A 23,401-nucleotide genomic window follows, 5' to 3' on the forward strand; every position below is an offset into this window, starting at 1 on the left:
GGAGCTTTTGAAGGAAAAGAAAAAGGAATATTCTGCAATGGCTGAGTCAATCACCTGATCTCAACCCAATTTAGCATGCATTTCACTTGCTGAAGACAGCTGCAGTTAGAGCCTGGCAAAGCATCAGAAAGGAGGAAACCCAGTCTTTGGTAGTGTCCATGGGTTCCAGACTTTAAGCAGTCATTACCAGCAAAGGATTCTCAACAAAATATTAAAAATGAACATTTTATTTATGATTATATTTGTCCAATTACATTAGAGCCCTTGAAAATGGAGGGGCTGTGTATAAAAATGGTTGCAGTTCCAAAAATTTGTACTTTATGTTCAACCCCTTAAATTAAAGCTGAAAGCCTGCACTTAAATTCATTTGGATCGTTTAGTTAAGTATGAAAATTGTGCCTGTGTCCAAATATATATATGGACCCAAGTGTGTGTCTATATATTAGGGAAAATTGTATTCCATACTTACTGTAATTTTCCTTTCCTGGATCCTCCCGATGTCAGCCTACCATGGGTCAGCTCCGCACTCTGTGACCCCTCCAGGACAACCTCTTTCCTAGCCTATAAGATCGGCTGTCTCCCCTAATTCAGCGTTCAACATATCGCTCCTTGGGAAGAAGACTTGGTGGCAATTCCTGGCTGACATGGGAAGGATCCAGGAAAGGAAAATTACGGTAAGTATGGAATAAAATTTTCCCTATTCCTGGACCTCCCCATGTCAGCCTACCACAGGATGTACAAAACAATGCCAAAAGGAACAAATGGAGGGGAAAAAAAAAAAAAGACAAACTGAATGCTGCATATAAACCTTTATTACTGACAGCCACTGCAAGGACTGTAGATCCCAAAAAAGACTGCACCAATGAAAAAGCCATACCCATTCGGTGGTGGCAAATAAATGCATTTGCCATAATCCAGCTTGCTGCCCTGCAAACCGCCTTTGCTGGCACTTTAGTGTATGCTGCCCATGGAACGGAGATGCTTCTCATTGAATTAGCTCTCACTTCCAAAGGTGGCGGCAAGCCTAGGACTGTGTAGACAATCTGAATGATCTTTACAATACACAACGACATGACCTTGGGTAGTACAACAAAGCCCTTCCATGGACCTGGATGAAAGGTATGATCTCGTTCACGGATGTCCTCCGTGCATTTCAGATATACTGAGAATGAATGAACCAGATCTAACTTCTTCCACTCATCCTCTGACCCATCTTCCAGAAAAGGTGAAAGTATGGACTCCCAAACTTACCGATATATGGGATGATGTTGAAATTCTTTGGAAGAAATTTGGGACCTGTCTCAGAATGAACCTGTCTTGGAGGTTCCAGCAGTATGGCTCTCTAGCTAAAAAGGCATACATGTCAGATACTCTCCTTGTGGTAGCAATCGCCATCAAGAATTATGTCCTCAGAGCCACATGGAATAGGGATCACGAAAAATGGTGAGGATTACCTTCTCTATCTCCTCGTCCTCCAACGCCTACCCCTCCAAATGTCACACTACCAGCCGTAACCTCCGCAACCTTAACCCTGCCCCCCTCCACTCTGCAGCTGATCAACTCCATGACAGCATCCTCCCCCTGTCCTGCCCTGACTTGGCTATGACTGTCTACAACAACGCGCTGTCAACAGCCCTTGACTCACTAGCGCCTTTAACCACACGCAACATCAGACCCCGACCGCTCCAGCCCTGGCAGACTGATCACACCAAAACCCTCAAACGACACAGTCGTGCCCTGGAGCGACTAATGCGCAAAACCAAATCCCAACAAGCCTTCACCCGCTACAAATCTGCCTTCCACACCTACACCTCCTCCCTCCATGCTGCCAAACAAGCCTACTTTCTGACCCTCATCAAGACCCTCTCCTCCAATCCTCGCCGACTCTTCTCCACCTTCAACTCTCTACTCTCGCCACCCCCACCTCCACCCAGCACCTCACTCACTGCCCTTGAGATTGCCAATCACTTCAAAAACAAGATTGACACAATTTGCAAGGACATTGCCGCAACTCACACTCCCTCTCAACCCGTCCCCTCTCACACAGCTACCCCCTCATCCCCCCTCCCCCTCGACATAACCCGCACGGACTTCGTCGCTGCTCAAACTCTCTCCAACCCCCTTCCCCCTCACTCAGCTACCCCCTCATCACCCCTCTCCCACGGCCCCACCACTTCTCTGACCTCCACTTCCACCCCACCCTACATTCCTCATACTGAAGCTCCTCCAACACTCCGCACCTTTGACCTTACTACCATCGAGGAAGTCTCCAAGATCCTCTCTGATGCCCGCCTCACCACCTGCCCCCTCAACCCTATCCCCTCACAACTCCTACGACCTCCCTCCCCCTCCATCCTACGCTCCCTCACCCACATCTTCAATCTCTCCCTCTCCTCCGGCACTTTTCCCTCCCATACTTAAAAAGCCCTCCCTGGACCCCAATGACCCGAACAACCTCAGACCCATCTCCCTGCTCCCATTTACATCTAAACTCCTCGAGCGCCTAGTCTACACCCGCCTATGCTCTCACCTCAACGACAACAACCTCCTCGATCCCCTACAGTCCGGCTTCCGTCCCCTACACGCCACTGAAACTGCCTTACTCAAACTCTCCACCGACCTGCTAACCGCCAAAGCTAATGGCCACTATTCAGTGCTCCTACTCCTTGACCTCTCTACGGCCTTCGACACAGTCGACCACCCCCTCCTCCTCAAAAAACTACATTCCCTCGGCCTCAGAGATTCTGCTCTCTCCTGGCTCTCATCCTACCTGTCACAACGCTCTTTCAGCGTTACCTATAATGCTACCACCTCCCCCTCACTCCCCCTCTCTGTTGGGGTCCCTCAAGGCTCTGTCCTCAGGCCCCTTCTCTTCTCCATCTACACCTCCTCCCTTGGCCAACTCATACACTCTCACGGCTTCAACTATTACCTCTATGCCGACGACACACAAATCTATCTCTCAACCCCCCACCTCACCCCCTCGGTCTCCGCCCAAATCACACACCTGCTGAGCGACATATCAGATTGGATGTCGCTCCTCTTTCTTAAACTGAACCTCTCCAAAACAGTTTCTTGTCTTCCCCCCAGCCCGGACACCACCCCCCATTGACTTCTCTATCACATCGAACAACGCTACCATCGAACCCGCCCCGCAGGCCAGAGTACTTGGTGTCATTCTGAACTCACACCTATCCTTTCAGCCCCAAGTCCAATCTTTATTAATATGCACGTTCCTAACCCCAGAAACCACTAAACAGCTCATCCACTCCCTCATCATATCACGACTCGACTACTGCAACTCCCTCCTCACTGGCCTGCCTCGCTGCTGGCTATCCCCGCTTCAGTCGATCCTGAATACGGCTGCCAGACTCCTTCACCTTTCCAACCGCTCTGTCTCCGCCACCCCCCTGTCAATCCCTCCACTGGCTTCAGATTGCGCAACGGATCAAATTCAAAATCCTAACGCTGACATACAAAGCTGTCCACCATACTGCCCCGAACTACATCACTGACCTAATATCCAAGTACCGCTCAGCATGCACACTCCGCTCCTCACAAGACCTCCTTCTCTCTAGTTCCCTGGTCTCCTCCCATGCCCGCCTCCAGGACTTCTCCAGGGTGTCACCCATCCTCTGGAACTCCCTGCCCCAACCCATAAGATTATCACCTACTCTCCTCTCCTTTAGGCACACCCTGAAAACCCATCTCTTCAGGGAAGCCTACCCCACCTCCTGCTAACTTGCCGACTTCCTCCACTCTTCCTACCACTCCATCCCCCACAGCTATCTCTTCCTGTGCCACCATCCCCTCCCTCCTAGATTGTAAGCTCGAAAGAGCAGGGTCCTTAATCCCCTCATGTTTTGCATTGTATTGTTATTGTTCTGTCACATGTTCTGTCCCCCTCTGTAATGTTCAGCGCTGAGCGAACTATTGGCACTTTATAAATACTGTATAATAATAATAATGCCAGCAAGTCATTCAAACCAAGTGACAAATTCCCACTAGTGATCTAATCTTCACTGCTGCCTTCAGAAAATGGTCAAAGTGTTAAAGGCCCAACTTTTACTTGCCATGGCTGAGAGGACTGAAACTTGAATCTAAAAACGGCCTGGCTTATCATTAGTTTCAAACGGTTTTGCAGGAATTTAAGAACATTAGATACCGAGGGAGTTGAAGCATTCCAGTTTTTGCCAGAAAGAGCCCCAAAAGAAAGGCTTTCCATAACCGATAGATGGCTGAAATAGTTGACTTTTTCCTAGCTTGCAACAAAGTGTCAACTACGCCCTTTGACATCTCCAGATGTCTTAGAAACCACCTCTCAACTTCCAAGCCATTAATTTCCAACTCGGGTTCAGATGGTACACCCCATTCTGAACCAGGAGATCCAAACAAACTGGGAGTGGAATTGGTTGTTCTAGTCTTATCCTCTATACAAAAGGGAAACCAAGGCCGGCTCGGCCAAAAGAGCAGGGCTATTATTGCCCCCACTTTGCGTTGTATCTTCAGGAGAACCCTTAGAATTAGAGGGATTAGAGGAAAGATGTGCACTGGGCGAAACCCCCATGGCCTGGAAAGGACATCTTGGCCCAAGGTTTGTGGGTCCCGCATTAGGAGAAGTAGAGGGAAGCTGGAAATGCCTTACTGACACCATTACATTCACATCTGGCGTTGCCCATGCTTTTTCCGCAACAATTCTGAATCAAGGCCCCATTTGTAATGATCTACAAAACTCTGACTCTGGCCGCCTTAATGTTCTCTATTCCTGGGAAGTATGAAGAAAGGGTAAATTCCCTTCTGCTCAAAAGGAAGATTTGAAAGGCTACTCTGGTGCTCGCTTGACAGGACAAGTAAACCACTGTAGTCTGATCTTCTGAAAGCACCTTCACCACTTTTCCACGTAACAGATACAAGAATTCTAGCAGAGTGAACCGGGAAGCTATTAACTCCAGGCAGATAGGAACTCTGCATATAATATATTTGGAGCTGCACTAATACTATATCCTTTAAAAAAAATTAACAGAAAAACTTCACAGAAAGAGCATATAAATTCCAACATATGATTTTCATGTGCATTCTATACATTTTGAAATTCATAATTCACCTATTTATGGTTTACTTAGGTTACAACCTAGATTTAGTATTTTGGGGGTTCCACTGTTATATAGAATAGAATGCACATGAAAATCATAACAGTGGAACCCCTAAAATAATATATCTAGGGTGTAACCCAAGTACATCATAAATAGGTGACTTATGAATTTCAAAATATATAGAATAGAATGCACATGAAAATTCTAAATCATATATAAACAGTGGAACCCCCAAAATAAATTTAGGGTGTAACCCAAGTACACCATAAATCGGTGACTTATAAGGGACAATCCTCATTATCCGTAAATAGTGCCAACATAAAATGGTGATAAAATAGAATCCCACCACTACTGTGCTAAATTGCACAAAATAACGTGTGATGTGAAAAATATACCTTCAGGTATATTACGTGCCAAATTGGTACTGGCAAAGGATCTAACAGAAAAGAAAACTTATAGCGCACATAGGTGAAATGAAAGGAAACTTTTTGAAAAAGTGGTTACAAGTGAAAAACCACAAAGCTAATTTGCCGCAACATAGTTGTAAATAAAATCATCAAAATTCAACAGATATAAAACTGAACCATATAACAGTGACCCCTAATATGGGATAAAGTGGAAAATTAGTGGCTAAGTGACACTAAAAAATTCTGCATATGGTGAAACGTTTATAAGCCACACAGTCTATAAACAAAGACAAAGCCAAGTGAAATAAACTATTTATACGTGACCCCAAAATGCGGGGATAAATAGTGAGATAAGTGACACACACACGGGAATCCGTGACATTAAATGATAGGTTGAAAAAATTCCAAAATTAGATATAAATAAAATATCCAACATATAAGCTGAATCTCATCCAGAAATAAATGTATCACCCAAACTAAAAGTCCAAAACCACCTAAATGGTGGAGGTGTTCTATAGTCCTTAATGGATGTATGTATATGAAAGGATATACATAGGAAATCCAACACTGAGTGAAATGCCCCCTCACCTCCATGAAGCAACCCCACAGGATTAGAGTGCTTTTTCAAACCGTACCGCACCAATCGGGAACTTGGACCCCCTCCTGTGGGTATAGGGTACAACGTAGAATCAATCCCCCTCACCGGTGAACAACGGCACTGCAGGCAGCCTCCTCAGAAATATCCTGAAAACAGCCAATCCGGGAATATACAGAAGGCGCAGCTCCGTACTACACTTTGAGCACAGCCAACTCAGTAATCTCTGCATAGTCCGCCTCTTCTAATGACCTTGAACCTGGTGACCAAAGCTGTGGGCTCCCCCAACTCACCAGCCTGGTTCTGAAGGCATCGAGAGGGAAACTGCCCCTCCAATTGCGCAAAACCATCCACCAGGTTAATAAAATGGGCTATCAGACCTGGTATTAGGATCTTCTGGTTCAAAACATGATGATCCCACTAGTGAAGGACACTGAACTGAAACTTCCTTCTTCAGCATCTGATCCAAGAAACAACTGAGATGGTGGATAACAGAAGGCCGGGGTACAGCGTGCACACTTGCGATAAGCAAGGCCTGCTCATTACTTCTATCCGAGTCTGGATCTTTTGAACTTTCTTCTGGGGGGAGAAAGATATAGCAGGAACTGTGTTGATTGCAGTTGACTCTTTTGATGGTGGATTATCCACCCAAAGCATTTGAGTGTGTTACAGGTTAGAGACACGTGATCCATCAGAAGACTCCTTGACAAGGCCAAGAGAAGGATGTCATCGAGGTAATGAAATAGCTGAAGACCAGAGTCTCAGAACAACTATGATGGCGGTCAGCAGCCTTGTGAAGGTTCTAGGAGCGGTGCAAAGCCCAAATGGCAAAGAACGAACTGGAAAAGTGCCCCTTGTTCGCAAACCTGAGAAAGCGATAATGAGCCAGAACAATGGGGGCATGCAGATAGGTGCCTGCCAAATCCACTGAGGAACACTTGTCTTCTCCCCATTCTTGTCTTGGTACAGGAAACGTAGCTTAAGCTGTTGCAGTGACTAGATTTTCCTCATCCCATTTCCGTACAACTGCAATGAGCCACTGGACAACAGGAGACAGGATTGCTTAGGACCGAGCTCTTGGCGGACACTTTTTTTCCACGCTGAAGTCCTCTTTCTGCCAAAAAGGTACGCAGATAGCATTCTTTTAAAAAGTAGAAAATAAATAAATTAAACAGAAAAAGAAAAAAATACCTCTCCATTAGATCTTCAGTGCTTGAAGCTGCAGCTTTTAGCAACAGTCATATTACATGTGCATGCATCCAAGGTAAACAGACAAACAGCTGACACGACCTAGAGGAATCAGAGCAACAGAAAGACCCAGGCTGGAGCAATAGGTGATTAGGTAAACAGGTGGAGCTCAGAGAGGCACAAGCAGCCTCTGCAGTAGCCACAGAGCAGGAGAGAGAGAGCAGCTCTAGATAACGCAGTCACAGAGCATCCCTGCCATCTTAACAAGTGCACCACCTAGCCTGCTCTGTAGCCAGAACAAAAAACAGCCACCATGAATGTGGGGATTACCAGCCCCAGATGCCAGCCAGCCCACAGACCTGCTGAGATATGGACTACAACTGTCAGCCAGCCCACAGACTGATGAGATATATGCACAGGTAAGTCACCCCGCCTTAGGAATTTTTAAAAACATGCATAAACAAACCCTGCACCAAGGGAACCCACCGCACAGGGAGATTTACAGCCCAAATGAGGGGTCTTCTTACCCAGGAGAGGCTGAACCTGGGAAGGCCATAGAGAGATTTTTCAAGGTGTCCAGAGCGAGGACGAAAAAAGAACGCTGAAGGGAGACAGCCGCTCTTAAAGGCTAGAAAAGAGGTTGTCCTGGAGGGTTCAGAGAGGGTGGAGCTGACCATGGTAGGCGGACATGGGGAGGTCCAGGAAATATTATATATGTGAATAATCAATTAATGCTATACACAAAAAAAATTCTGCGTGATAACTTTTATTCAGAAATTCTAATCAATGCCAAATCTTTGATACAAGCTAGAGATTCTGAATGAGTTCTAGGCAGGAACCAATTCTTTAGTCTAGTTTTTGCCTAGATTAATTGAATGGACAAAACCCTTACCACTCAATGCTTGCTTTAGAATAAATACAAATAAATATCTATGGGCATCCTTTCTATAGGCTTTTTATTTGTGCAGTATGACCTCTACCTGTGGCATTACATGAAGTATGGAACTATTCTTTTGAGTCACAAACACTATAGAAATCAAATTTTTGCTAATTATATACTCCTATGCATTCCAATTCGGCATATGTATTCTCTTGTGTGTATATTTTTACTTCGATCGGTTGTCATTTTGCCTAAAGGGGTTATTAAAATTGGAGAGTTAAAGATCTGGTACAGCTCTGCATCGAAACCAATCAGCTTCCAGATTTTATTTTCAAAGCTTAATTGAACAAGCTGAAGTTAGAAGCCGATTGGCTACCCCGCACAGCTGAACCAGATTTTGAGTGCACCAGTTATAGTAAATCTACCCTTAAGCATTTTTCATGCCAATGTCACAGTGTAATCCCTTTTTTATACAATATTTCATTATAGATTTACCTAATAATATCATACAAACAAACATTCTTATTAATAACAATAGTGGAGGTTAGAAGCTGATTGATTACCATGCACAGCTGCACCAGATTTTGAGTGCACCGGTTTTAGTAAATCTACCGCTAAGCATTCTTCATTCCAATGTCACAACGTAATTTTTTACACATTATACATTTACCTAATAATATCATACTTTACAATATTAAATAAAAACAATACTATTTACTAAGCAAGTTGTTTTTTTTATCTGGACACTGCACTGATGAATATTTATGAAATACATGCTATTAAGACATTGCATTTTGTTCTTTTGATATAAATTGAGATATAATTTTTATATTTATTTTTACCATCAACAACTGTAACTTAATCATCTTTGTTGAGCAATTTTTTATACTAACCTTTTATATTCACATATGAATGTTATTATAATGAATTGTTTTTTCCCATGCACTTTACATACAAAGAATTATTAGAGGTTTGAGTCCCTGAAGAACCGAGGCTCTCGTGAACATCGCTGAATCGAGATGGGGCTCAGGTAAGTATTAGGGAGGCTGCTACCCACAGAAGGTTTTTTTTACCTTCATGCATGAAGGTAAAAAAAACCTTGAGCCTTTAGAACCACTTTAACATCACAGTAGCCCACCAATCATCCCTGCTAGCAGTCCCTACAGTGTACTCCTTTTGGTCTTCAGTCTGTTTACAGGCTTCTCATGTGTAAGTGTGCTATATCTTTGTCCAATAAATGATGTTATACACTGATCCTGTACCCTTGCTGCTTTGCTCTTTTCAGAAGGATTCAAAGAAGGAATGTCATAAAGCAGACCATCTGAGAGGTGAGAGAATTAAAATGCCTTTGCACAACAAAGCTACCAACTTTCATAAACATACAATACCAAAAGTGCTGCCTCAACACCTCACCCAAGGTGCAAAAAAGAAGTGAAAATTACAATGAAAAATGTATACTCATACAATGACTCTACACATATCGTATATACACCTACAAAATTTTTTAGGTATTTAAACAGAACCAAATTATAAAAAGTCCACGTGTCAGTCCATGTGAAAACCGTGTGAATGAACCTTTAACCCAAAGCTCAAAACAGTAGCAAGCTTAGGCTCCATTCTTCTATCCGGTCATGCCCAAATGTATATCTCCATTGATCTTCCAGATAGACCTCAACGACACAGTACGTGGCGTCTAAAGCATAATTTCCTCAATGATCCTACCTGCCTAAGGGATTTTACCCAATGTTAACAGATTGTTCAATTCGCGGAGATACATTACCTCCCCCTATTTAAAACGCTGAATTGTGTCCCGCAAGGGACACATTTCCCGTGGGGTACGCCTCAAGAGGAAATCTACAAAGGAAATGGTATTTTATACCACCTCATTTCCACTCTGGAACTAGATCATATAAAATCAGGCTCTAAAGAAACACTTCTCCAATTGAAGAATAGTGCCCCATCATCGGCAACAATGGGAGGAATGGTGCCCCATTGTCGGCATCGGTGGGAGGAATGGTGCCCCATCGTCGGCATCGGTGGGAGGAATGGTGCCCCATCGTCGGCATCGGTGGGAGGAATGGTGCCCCATCGTCGGGAGGAATGGTGCCCCATGGACTGGATAAAGGCAAGCAAAGGGCCACATCTGGCCCTCAAGTCACAGTTTGGAGACCACTGCACTAGAGGGTAAGTGTTGCTCCTGGCTGGCTGAAACTACACCAATGGGCCGCATCCAATATTATTCCTACCATTTGTACAGCCTACAATTCCCTCACCCATACGCCCAGCGAAAGCGAGTAAGGTATATGATTAACCAAATATACCTAGGTACTAATGATCATCAATTTCATATTTACTTCATACTTCATTTCGCTGTCATTAACTGAAACAAACAGCTGTGTAAGAGGCTTAAAAACTGAGTGACGAACAGACAAACATTGCTACTAAGGTAAGGTTGTGTTAAAAACAGTTTCATGTCACAGGCAAAGGTCTCCCACAGGCAAAAATTTCAAAGTTGAAAAGGACCATAGACATTGATTGGCAGGGAAAAAAAGTGATTCTAAAGGCTCATTTTTTTATTCTATACTTACATACTGTGTGCAGTGGTTTTGCACACAGCAGCCTGGATCCTCCTCTTGCGCAGACTGTCCTGGCCCCTCCCTCCTGTGGGGTGCCCCCACAGCAAGCAGCTTGGACCTGCCCACTCTCTCATTGGCGGACTAGGTGTGATTGACAGCAGCGGGAGTCAATGGCTCGGATCGCAATGAGGTTCAGGTGAGTATTGAGTGGGCCTTTACATCCGCTTTAATGCAGCAGTTGAAAGGCACATTATGCTTACTTCCCTTCAACATCCAATGTCCAGCAGTGCCATTAGCACAGGACAAGCGGAAACTAGTGGGACCTAGGTACACCCATCTACTGCTCAGAGAAGTCTGGGCAGAAGTGGTCTTCATGGAAGAATTGCGGCCAAAAAGCCACACCTCCAACATGGGAGCAAAGCTAAGCGACTCAACTACGTACGAAAACACGAACTGGGATGCAGAAAAATGGTAGCAGGTGCTCTGAACTAATAGGCCAAAATTTTGAAATATTTGGCTGTAGCAGGAGGCAATTTGTTTGCTGGAGGAGTGGAGAGTGGTGCAATAATGAGTGTCTGCAGGCAACAGTGAAGCAAGGTTGAGGTTCTTTGCAAGTTTGCATGCCATACTATCAGGGAGGCGTGTGAATAGCCCCAAATGATTTCTACAGTGGGACAATGACACCAAACATATAGCTAATGTCATTAAGATGTTTGAAACAACATACCTGCTGAGTAACTTAAAGAACTGTGTGCAAGTGTACCTAGCAGAATTAATGCAGTTTTGAAGGCAAAGGGTGGTCACACCAAATTGATTTGATGTGGATTTCTCTGCTGTTCATTTACTTTCCATTTTGTTAATTGATAAAAATAATCTATTAACACTTCTATTTCTGAAATCATTTTTAATTTATAGCATTTCACACCTGCCTAAGATTGGATTCACGCTACTATGGTGTGGGAAATTGCATGCGATTTGGACAGGATTTGCACAGTATTCTTGTACAAATCACATGATTCTTGGCAGTGCGATTTTGTGTGGGCTCAGTTTGCGCCGCACCCGCACAAAAAAGGTGCAGGAGCCTTGTTTTGCCACATCGGAATCGGACTGCATGGATGTTCGTACCCATACGATCCGATTCTTGCAATCAAACTGCATTTTGCAAATTGTTTTGGTAGGTCTTTAATTTGCCATTGACAGCAGTGGCATATTGCTTGAATGGAGTATAAGCCACTTTGGAAATTCCATCTTTGTGGTGCTTGTACCATCTTTGTGGTGCTTTCCTCTTGAAATTTTGAAACATGTTTATGGCCTTTTGAATTGGCATCTCTCCAAAAAAAGTATTCCATCAGGCAAGACACTCATATTGAGATTCTCATATGAAGACCCATCACTTCACACCACACATGAAATACCTCATGAACTTTTGTACTGACAGGAAGTAAAAGGGAAACTTCCCCAGACACAGATCGCAATAAAAATCCATCAGAAGCGCTAACTCTTGTTTTTCCTCATATAAAAAATCATTTTAAAAAAAGCTGAAATAGTAAAGTATATAGTAAATTTTCAACCCATAGCATGTTACACTACCTCATCAGAGTCATCACGATAACTATTACTTCTGTGAGCTGCACCAATATTTGAATCCAACTGTTCATCTCCAGTAGTATCCACATGCTCCCTCAGGACAGAGTACCTGTGTACAAGGAATCTGTAGGAAATGGACAAAATTTACTTAGACAAGATTTCAAAAAGAAGCCTTTAAAATACCAGTACACTTTACATCTCGTTATTCATACTTTAGATCTCTCTCTACATACAGTTGTACTCAAAATGGCAACAAGTAAAACAAATGAAATGACCCCTGTTCAAAAGTCTGCATATCCTTATCCATACTATGTATCGCCACCTTTTGCATCAATGACAGTGTGCAGTCTTTTGTAAATGTTGTCTATGAGGCCCTGAAATCTTGCAGGTTGCATAGCTGTCCATTCATACTGGCAAAATACCTCCAGGTCATGAAAAGTCTTTGGTCATCTTGCATGAACCGCATGTTCGAGATCTCCCCATAGTGGCTCAAAGATATTGAGGTAATGAGAATGTGATGGCCACTTCAGAACCTTCACCTTCTCCTACTGTAATCATTGGATGGTCAACTTGGTCTTGTGCTTAGGGTCATTGTCCAAGAGCATCCCATGAGCAGCTCTTGTGCAAAAGAATGCAAATTTTCCGCCAGTATTTTCTGATAACATGCATCTCTTCATAGTCACAAGATTTCTTGTGCCTTTAGAGCTCCCCCCCCCCCCTCAAAACATCAGTGTGCCACCACAATGCTTTACAGTGGGGATGGTATTCTTGTTGCTATAAGCCTTGCTGACCCTTTCCAAACATAGTGCTTTTATTTGGCATTGGCTCAGTAAAGGCATCTTTTTCTGGCAACTCAACCAAGCATCTCATTTTTAGATCATGTACTATCACATTGTGCTCCTTGAAACAACCACACTGTCTTTTCCAGAGCAGCCTGTATTGCTCCTGAGGTTACCTGTAGGTTTTTCTTTGTATCCCAAACAACTCTTCTGGCAGTTGTGCTTCCAATCTTTGTCAACCTGACCTTGGCTTGGTAACAAGAGATCCCCAAATGTTTCACTTCTTAATATGTGATTGAATAGTACTGACTGGCATATTCAAGGCTTTGTTTAATCAGAGAATGCACTAGATCGATCCCTTTGAGAATGTGCGTGCGCACAAAATGCTTCAGGGAGGTGCCTACGTACTGACATCACGCCGCCACATCCATGTGATGGTCCGGCGGCCATCTTTGTAAGTGCTTTTTATCAATTGATGATTTTATGCTCCACGTGGTTGCTATTTTTTTAATAAAACATACTACATTATATGATACTCCGGGCTTGGTTTATGAGCTTGCCCTCTAGGAGGAATCCCTTTCCTTGGTTCACCATAGGCTGGAGATGGAGACTTGGCTACTCTACTTTTGATTGTTCATTTGGTGTATCACTGGCTTCTGGAGAGATCCCACTTTCAACCGAGTCACTGGCAGGAGGAACAAGCAGGAACACCCCTTAGTGTCATTCTGCTTTGGACTTGCTTGCTACTTACTTCTGGTGAGTGCATTATGGTGGAGGTGCAGTGTGGAAGTCACTACATTTTTTTGATTTGATCACATCACTATTTTTGGGACTATTATATTTAGAGGACTTAAATATTTTCATTTGTTATATCGTCCATTTTGTTTCTTCAATGGAGCATTCATTATTCTCGATTTCTTTTTTATGATGTTTCCTTTCTTTTTACTATCACATTGGTCATCATTGATTAGAACACACATTTTTATTAGTGCTGCACATTGATATTATAATATTCAAGGCTTTGGATATCTTTTTATATCCTCTTCCATCTTTATAAAAGTTCCATTACCTTGTTACACAGGTCTTTTGACCGTTTTTTTCTGCTCCCCATGGCTCAGTATCTAGCCTGCTCAGTGCATCCACGTGAGATCTGAAACTCATTGACTATTTATACACAGAGGTGGGAAATTAACCTTTAATTTTAACCTATGTTTGGCCTTGTGTATCTGTTATTATGATTTAAAAGAGCCAAATTACTATGTGATAATAAATAGCTTTGTATGATAACGATCCTTAAATAATGGAGTTTTTTGGTATGGTCAGTCACTTTCAATATAAAATGCCCAAATCTCTCGCTTACTGCCAGGGCATGCAAACTTTTGAGCACAACTAAAATTTTCACTCTCAAAAAATAAAAAAATATATATATTTTTTGTTCTCCCATATACAGTGAAGGAAATAAGTATTTGATCCCCTGCTGATTTTGAATGTTTGCCCACTCACAAAGAAATGATCAGTCTAAAAATCGAATTGTAGGTGTATTGTAACAGACAGAATAGCAACAAAAAATTCAAAAGAAATGCATGTCTAACAAATTATGCACGGATTTGCATGTTCATGAGGGAAATAAGTATTTGTTTCCCTTCACAAAACATGACTTAGTACTTGGTGGCAAATCCCTTGTTGGCAGACTTATTCCCATACGCCTATTCCTTTGCCATTTATTTTCTTTTTCCATTACACTCTAACCACTTCTAAATATCGTCTTGATTGTTTGAAGTTATGCCATTCTTCCCTGGATTTTTTGGAATTTTTCCATTTTATCCTCATCTATGATATAACTCTTCCATTTTGTATATATACTCTACTATCTATCCAATCTTTTTTTTTGGCGGCTCGGTTTTCCAGGATTTGGGAATAAGACTTTTGGCCGCATTTAGAAGATCGAACAGTATCGCATTTTTATATTGCTTCACCGACAGCTCAGATTTGTGACATAAGCAAACCCACAGGTCTAACAGTATACTAATCTTTAGTATCTTGTGTATGAATTGAATTTTCCCCTGCCAGAACTCCTGTATTTTAGGACAATACCACCAAATATGTGCCATTGTACCCTTACTCCCACATCTCCTCCAACACTGGGGTGAGACCTCTAGTATTGGCTTACGCGTCCCGTTAGGTGTAATATACCATCTTACCAGACATTTTTAATTAATTTCAACTATATTCATATTCACCGTCCCGTGTATTAGTCTAAACATTTTATTTTTTTCTTGCTCGTTCAATTTTGTGCCAAGCGCCTTTTCCCACTTATCCAGAAACATTTGGGACAATGGTCCATCTATTTCAGTAAGAATCTTGTAAACCCTAGAGGTAGCATGTTTTTGTATTCTATTTGAGCTAAACATTTGCTCTAAAAAGGATACATTTCTTCTTCAGTCCTTAGTGGCTATGGAAGCATTACAACAAAAAATGTCTTATTTGATAGTACCGACATTCATCCAGTGTAGAATATATTTCCTTCTTATTTTTTAAATCGTGTAAAGAACATAATACCCAGTTATCCACAATATCTTTTAGACGTGCATTTCTATCATTTATCCATTTTCCAGAAATATTATCATTCCCAGGTGAGAACTTTGTTCCCACCAAAGGAATTGACAATAAATTAAACTTCCAACCCTTCTGCTTGGGCATTTCATCCCAAATCCTTAATACATTCAGTGTCAAAGTGCTTGTATCTTTGTCCAAAGTGCGGAACCTATGTGGTATCCAAATGATCCTACCTAGTGGTGCCTTACTAAGTGAACTCTCCAATTTTACCCAACTTCTCCCCCGTGCATTATATATCCAATCTGCAATTCTTGATATTAACACTGAATTAGATCTCTTAAAATCTGGCATATTTAAGGGAGGAGCCTGAGCATGGCGGCTGTGGGGAGCGTGCGGCTATAGCTCCCTGCTAAGCGCCGCTACTCGACCTCCCCAGTGACCATCTGGAGTAGGATACGGGGATTTGACTCACCGGAGTCTGTCGGTCGGTACAGGAGAGGAGAGAAAACCGGAGATGAGACCAGGGCGGAGGTGGCAGTGATGCGCTGACCCGTCCGGCGCCTTACGGAGGAGAGACCCAGGAGGCTGAGGGACGAGGTGACATGGTGGGAGCACATGACCAGCCCCGGAGGATCTCTGGGAGAAGGAAGAAACCGGCCGGCGTCCCGATGTAAGAGGGAGTCGCCGGCTCCCATATGTTCAAACCCCCCGGCCAGCTCATTGATCCTGGGTCTGAGTGACCCAATAGAGTGAAGGGATTCACCCTGCTATCTTGTGAAGAGTTTGGATGAAGGACACGAGGAGAGGAGTGAAGCCCAGAGGAATCCCCCCTTGGACTGAGTTGCTGTGAAGGCCCCACACCTTAAGCTCGGAGCCACTGCTTGGAGAAGAAGAAGGGTGAGTGAGAGCCATTGGGGGCTTATCGTGTGGGGGAACCCCGAGTGATATGGGAAATCTAGGGGTGAAGGAGAGGAGGGGAGGATTCCCTGGGCTAAGAAAGAGAAGATGAGAAGAGCTCCAGGTGTCCCAGGAGAGTAAAAATATATGGGATATCAGCAGGTTTTGTCTGGTGTACAAATTAAAGGACTGATATAATTTCATCTTGAGAATAAGTGAAGAAACCAGAGTTTTAGAGGAAATGAAGAACAAAGGTCCTAAGGGAACAGGGCCCAAAGGGTCTCAAACAGATACGATAAAGAAATTTACATCGCAAAGTATATTACGCCAGAAAGGGCCCAAGGCGCAAACGCAAAAGGGGATATGGACATTTCTCTGGGAAATAGTCCTAGAATATCAATGGGTATGAATAGTAGCTGTAGCCACCTAACAACAGAGGGCTTGGGAAAAAAAAAAAAAAAAAAAAAAAAAAAAAAAAGAGGTAGACGGTGAACTACAAGCACCAAATAAAAAGGAGATGATAGAAATGTTTCAAAGTTTGGAAAATATGATAAAACAAGAAATGACAGTTGTGCGGAATGATCTAAGACACCTGCTATCGAGAGTGGAAGAAACAGAGGAAAAAGTTAAAAATCAGGCCCAAACCATAGATAATCTAGAGAAAAAAATAACTTACTTGGAGAATACCCAGAAAAAATTGCTCTATAGGATGGAAGTTCAAGAAAATAAAGAAAGAAGATGTAACCTTAGAGTTCGAGGAATTCCAGAGCAAGTAAAAGGGGAATCACTATATGATCTAGTTGTAAAAATTCTAAACTCCATAAGAGACAGACGGGATTAAACTGGATGGAGTGTTTAGAATAGGAAAGTTTAATCAAGCTGCGGAGAAGGAAAGATCAAGAGATACAGTGGTCCAGTTCCAAAAATTTGGGGTTAAAGATGAGATAAGGAGGAAGATTAAAGGAAGATCATTAATTAAGTATGGAGACTTAAATATCCAAATTTATGCGGACCTAACACCAGAAACCCTATGGAGAAGGAGATCCCCGAGACCCTTGTTGGAACAAATGAGAAAACAGAACGTCCAGTATAGATGGGGTACCCCAGCCTGTTTAATTGGCTGGAAAAATGGCGTAACAGCATATTTGAGATACCCGGAGGAACTGAGGCTTTTCTGTGACAGACTGAAACTGCAAAGAATGGCGATAGTGGGGTGGGAAGAAGAAAAAGAAAGAGGGGAAACAGAAGATACAAGAAAAGAGGACTGGCAGCGGGTCGGGGGGAGGGGAGGCCCGGGGGTGGGGAGAGAGGGGAGGGAAAATTGAGAAAAATATATTTTTTCCTTTTTCTCTTTCCTCTCTCCTGTCTCTCTCGACCCCCCGGGCCCCACATATGTTGAAATGGTAATCCCTCGGGAGCTTCGGTTGAGGGAGAAAGTAAAGATTTTTGTATTCTCCTGTGGATAGAGAGAGGGGATCTGGGGAGGTCGAAGGAGAGGCTAGCCGGCCATGGGTGGAGCTTAATCCCAAAGCATCTAATCAGTGGTGGAAATAGATCCACAAATGATTTATAGGCAGTATTTAAGCCTAAAAATGGGTAGGGAGGAAAAAAAGAATGAGGGATGGGGGGAGGGGGGGGGATGGGAGTTGGGTTGGAGGGAGGGAGGGGAGGAGGTACTGGGTTAACACTCTGCATGACAGTAGGGATAAAGAGGAAGAGGTAAATTGGAAGAGAGATGGAGCAAATTGGGAAGGATGGAAGAAATACAGTTTATAACCTATAATGTGAACGGGTTGAGTTGTCCAGGGAAGAGATTTAGGTTGTTCAAGGAGTTGCATCATAGGGCAACGTCCGTGGTATTTTTACAGGAGACGCACTTTGAGATAGAGGCAAATGTGAAATTGAAATCTAAACACTATCCAATATGGTATTACGCAGACTCTCCAATTAAAAGAGCAAAAGGGGTGGCAATAGGTTTGGCAAAGAATATGAGATTTGAGCTGGAGGATAGAAGAACCGATCCGGAGGGGAGGTTTCTATTCTTAAAAGGTAGGCTTCAGGGGATTGAGTGTACTTTAGCCAATATATACTGTCCTAATAAAAACCCGGAGATGTATATGAAGGGTCTGATGAAAAAATTAATGGAATTTAAAAAAGGGCGTTTGATAGTTGCAGGAGACCTACATTTCTGTATGGACTTACAAAAGGATAACACCTCTTCTGTGCAAAGAGAGGGGAGTAGGTCTCTGAGAGCTTTGAAAAAAGTGATGCATGAATATCAACTAGTGGACATCTGGAGAATAATGCATATGAAAGACAGAGACTATACCTTCTTCTCTAATGCACATGAGATATACTCGAGATTAGATTACATCTTAATAGACCATCAACTTATAGATCATCTGGTTAAAATTGACATAGAGACAAGAACGTTCTCGGATCATGCCCCGGTCGTAATGAAAATGGGATGGGGAAGAAGGTGGACTGGAGGATTAGGGTGGAGGTTAAATGAGGCTCTTCTTCTGGATGAGGATTTAGTTCAGAAAATCGAGAAAGAGATTAAGGTATACTTTAAGGAGAACGAAACAGAGGAGGTGTCGATAGCTACAGTTTGGGAAAGTCACAAGGTATTTATAAGAGGAATCTTGATTGCGGCAGGAGCAAGGAAGAAAAAGGAAAGAAGAGAGAGGGTCAGTGGGCTTCTAAAAGAAATACTGGACTTGGAGCAGATCCACAAGAAGAAAATAACAAAAGATACGAGACAGAAGTTATTGGATAAAAAAGATGAGCTAGAGAGGTTGATGGAAGAGGAGAGGAGAAGAGTATACAACAGGGTATTAAACGAGAGATATAGATGGGGAGATAGACCAGGAAAATATCTAATGAGAGCTTTGAATAAAAAGAAAAATAGGAACTATATAGAAAAGATAAAAAGTCCTAAGGGGGAGTTGGTCCACTCAACTAAAGAGATTATTAAAGTGTTTACGGAGTATTACAGAAAGTTATATAATATTAGCCCCCAAGGTTCTCTAAAAGAAGCTCAAGAGGGAATTCATGAAAAAAAGATGATATATTTACAAAATGCGGGATTACCAAAACTAAGTGAAGCACAGTTGAACTCCTTAGACGTAGAAATTTCCCAGGAAGAAATTAAAACAGCATTAAGAAGCACAGGGGGGGGGGGGGAAAGCCCAGGCCCGGATGGCTATACAGTTAAGTACTATAAGAAATTTAGTGAAGTGCTGTTACCCAAGTTGGAGAAATATATGAATGCTCTGGGAGGTGGGATGGAAGTGAGGAGAGAATCTCTACAGGCCCATGTAGTACTTATTCACAAGGAGGGAAAAGACCCATCTCAGTGCTCCAGCTATAGACCTATTTCATTATTGAACACAGATACTAAACTGTATGCAAATGTTTTAGCAAACAGGTTGAAAGATCTAATGCCTGAATGGATCCATGGAGACCAGGTGGGCTTTGTACCAGGGAGAGAGGGTAGAGATAACGGCTTGAGAACCCTGATGCTTATTCAGAAAACTAGAAAAGGGAAAGCCCCGGTGGTGCTCTTGTCAATTGATGCAGAGAAGGCATTTGATAGAGTGGACTGGGGCTTTATGATGGACAACTTAAAAGTGCTGGGGATAGGTGATAGAATGCGCGAGTGGATAAGTAAATTATATAGGGAGCCTACTGCAATCATCACGGTAAATGGGGAGAGATCAGAACCCATTGGAATGTCTAATGGTACAAGACAGGGCTGCCTACTGTCCCCTTTACTATATGTGTGTCACTCGAACCTCTGTTGTCAATAATAAGAAACAGTGGAGCGGTAAAGGGAATTCAGATAGAAACTATAGAACATAGAGTAGCGGCCTTTGCGGACGACTTATTGTTCTATGTGGGAAATCCCCGAATAACTCTCCGAAATATAATGAAGATTCTGAAGGAGTACGGTGAACTATCAAATTTAAAAATTAATCCAACGAAAACAGAGATCTTGAATATTAATATATCAAAGAATGAAAAAGAAAAACTACAAAAAGAATTCCCCTTTATATGGAGAGAAAAAGAGATAAAATATCTAGGAATAAAACTCACTACCTCATCTAAGCATTTGTATAGATTAAACTATATCTCTTTGATAAACGAGATCAGAGAAGATTTAAAAATACTAGAAGGAGGTAACCCATCCTGGATAGGACGTATAAATCTAGTTAAAATGGCAATTATGCCTAAAATACTGTATAGATTTCAAATGGTACCAATTAAAATACCAGAGGCCTTTTTTAAGATAATGAAAAAAATGTTAACAAGATACATATGGAAGAACAAAAAACCTAGAATAGCATATGAAACATTGAGTAGGACTAAAGAGAAAGGGGGATTGGGTCTGCCAGATGTCAAGAGATATTATAGAGCAGTGGTCTTAGCAAGAATATATGACTGGACATTTAACCATAAGGGGAAAAGCTGGGTAACAATTGAAAATGACCTTAGTGGTATTAGATTGAGTCAGATGATATGGGTTCCAGCACAGTTTAGAGGAATTAAAGAAAGCACAAGTATCTACACCTTAAATGTTCTAAGGGTATGGGGCAATTTACACAAAAACATGAAATGGGAATTTAATTCTATACTAATGCCTCTCACAAACACTGAGTACTTTCCCTCGGGAAAGGATAAGATATCAGGGAGATGGTTTAGAAAGGAGGATACCCAACTGAGAGATGTTTTGGTGGAGGGGGAATTGAGATCACTTAAAGATTTAATAGAGAAGAAAGGAGATATCTTTATTAGAATAGATGAGTGGAAATATCATCAATTGAAATGTTTTATTGGAAATCTCCCGAAACCCCTGAGATTAAAACAGGAGTGGAATATGTTTGAAAGGTTGTTAGAAACACGAAGGGATGGGAAGCACGGTATTTCAAAAGTTTATAGAATACTCACAGAATTAGATACAAACACAAAGTTAATGTTTATAACAAAATGGGAAAGGGATATGGGAGTTGGGTTTGATGAGGACAAACAGAGAAAGATGTTTAGACTGATACACGAGAATGTTAGTATGAGAGAGGTTGAGATTAATTATAAGTGTGTGACACGATGGCACATTACACCGAGTGTAGAGCACAAAATGAATGGGGAAAATTCAAAAATGTGTTGGAGAGGATGTGGAGAGATAGGCACGGTGTTTCACATATAGTGGGAATGTCCGAAAATCCAGGTCTTTTGGAAGAAAATAGTCAAATTGATTGAAGAAATAACTGAAATTGACATAGGGATAGACCCAACGACGTGCCTCCTACACAATGTGGAGACATCTGTAAATAAATATAAAGACTCAGGTGTATGGTACTTCTTAAATGCGGCAAAGGGTTGATACCCAAGTTTTGGCAGAAATCTGAGGTACCGAAGGAGGAAGACTGGATTAATAGAGTGACCCAGATAGGTAGAATGGAAAGATCATACCATATGCAGGAAGATAGGATGGGAGTTTATTATATGAGATGGGAAAAGTGGGAAAGAGCAGGATTGAAAGAGAAATATAGGAAACTATGAATTAGGATGTAAGCTAAAAATTAATAAGCCTCGAGAGATTAGAATGGACTAGAGTCTGCAGAGGGGGAGGAGGGGGGAGGAGGGGTGGGAAGGGGGATGGTGGGATGGGAAAGAAAAGAGTTTTTAGAAGGGGAAATGTAGAAATGTTATAAATGTCTATTTATATGTGAATTGTTTCCCTTTATGAGTATCTGTATTAACATGAAAAATTTAATAAATATTTAAATTAAAAAAAAAAAAAAAATCTGGCATATTTAATCCCACTTTTCTTTTATTACTGCATAAAAAACTTCATATTTAACGCTTATTTGTTAACCCATACATATGAGTATAATTTTATAAGGATCCTGAAAAAAAGAGCCTGGTAGATATATTGGAAGCCTATTAAATTTATATAAACCTTTTGGTACTATAGTCATCTTAATATTTATCCGACCAAATTAGAGCGTGCTTTGCTGGGGTTTTTTTTGCCTTCCTCTGGATCAACTGTGGGTATAGGATAATTTTTTCCTATGGTTTAACTGGATGGACTTTTGTCTTTTTTCAGCCGGACTATGTAACTATCCAGGACAGCGTTCCCCTGGAGATTTTCCTCAAATCCTCCTTTGTTAATGGGATACAATTTGCCTGATATAGATTTTTTATAGGCAATATTAATTTTATTCCCAAGTTCTTTAATTCATTTTCCCTCCATGTAAAAGGGAATTATTTTTGTAAAATTTGTTTCTCAACCTTTGGGATATTTATATTTAAAATCTCACATTTCGAGGGGTTAATTTTCAGGTTTGATAACTCTACCAAATTTAATGAGAAAATTGAAAGATTAAGGAATGTTAATCTAGGGTTTGGAATATAAAACAGCATATCATCTGCATATGCTGCCACTTTATGCTCAATGTCCCCTTATCCACATTCCTTTAACATCTGTGCTATTTCTTATGGGTGCGAATAGCGGTTCCAAGGAAATCACAAACCACAACGGGGAGAGTGGGTATCCCTGTCTTGTTCCATTATAGATCCTGAAAAACTTTGATAATGATCTATTGATCTTCACTGCGGCTGATAGGTTCCTATATAAAACTTTTATCCACCGCATTATTCTGGGCCCAATTCCTAACATCTTCAGTGTATCTATCATAAATCCCCAATTAGTCTATCGAAAGGCCTTTTCAGCATCGATTGATAAAATGACTCCCGGTACCTCTACTCTTCCACTCTTTTGCAGGATTAGCAAATGTTCTTAGACCAAGTGGGATTTATCTCCGGTAGAGAAGGACGGGA

General features: G+C 41.9%; 1 protein-coding gene across 1 annotated transcript in view; it reads right to left on the bottom strand.

Annotated features, from left to right (window-relative positions):
* SORT1 (sortilin 1) overlaps positions 1 to 23,401 on the bottom strand; it is a 168,181-nt gene that overhangs the window by 2,944 nt on the left and 141,836 nt on the right. Inside the window, exon 19 of the mRNA XM_089681181.1 lies at positions 12,330 to 12,450. Within this exon, the coding sequence (XP_089537307.1) occupies positions 12,330 to 12,450 (121 nt within the window). The remainder of the gene's footprint in view (positions 1 to 12,329; positions 12,451 to 23,401) is intronic.

The sequence above is a fragment of the Staurois parvus genome, unplaced genomic scaffold (assembly GCF_062004578.1).
Source record: "Staurois parvus isolate SC_StPar_1 unplaced genomic scaffold, SC_StPar_1.0 ptg000261l, whole genome shotgun sequence".
Lineage (NCBI taxonomy): Eukaryota > Metazoa > Chordata > Amphibia > Anura > Ranidae > Staurois > Staurois parvus.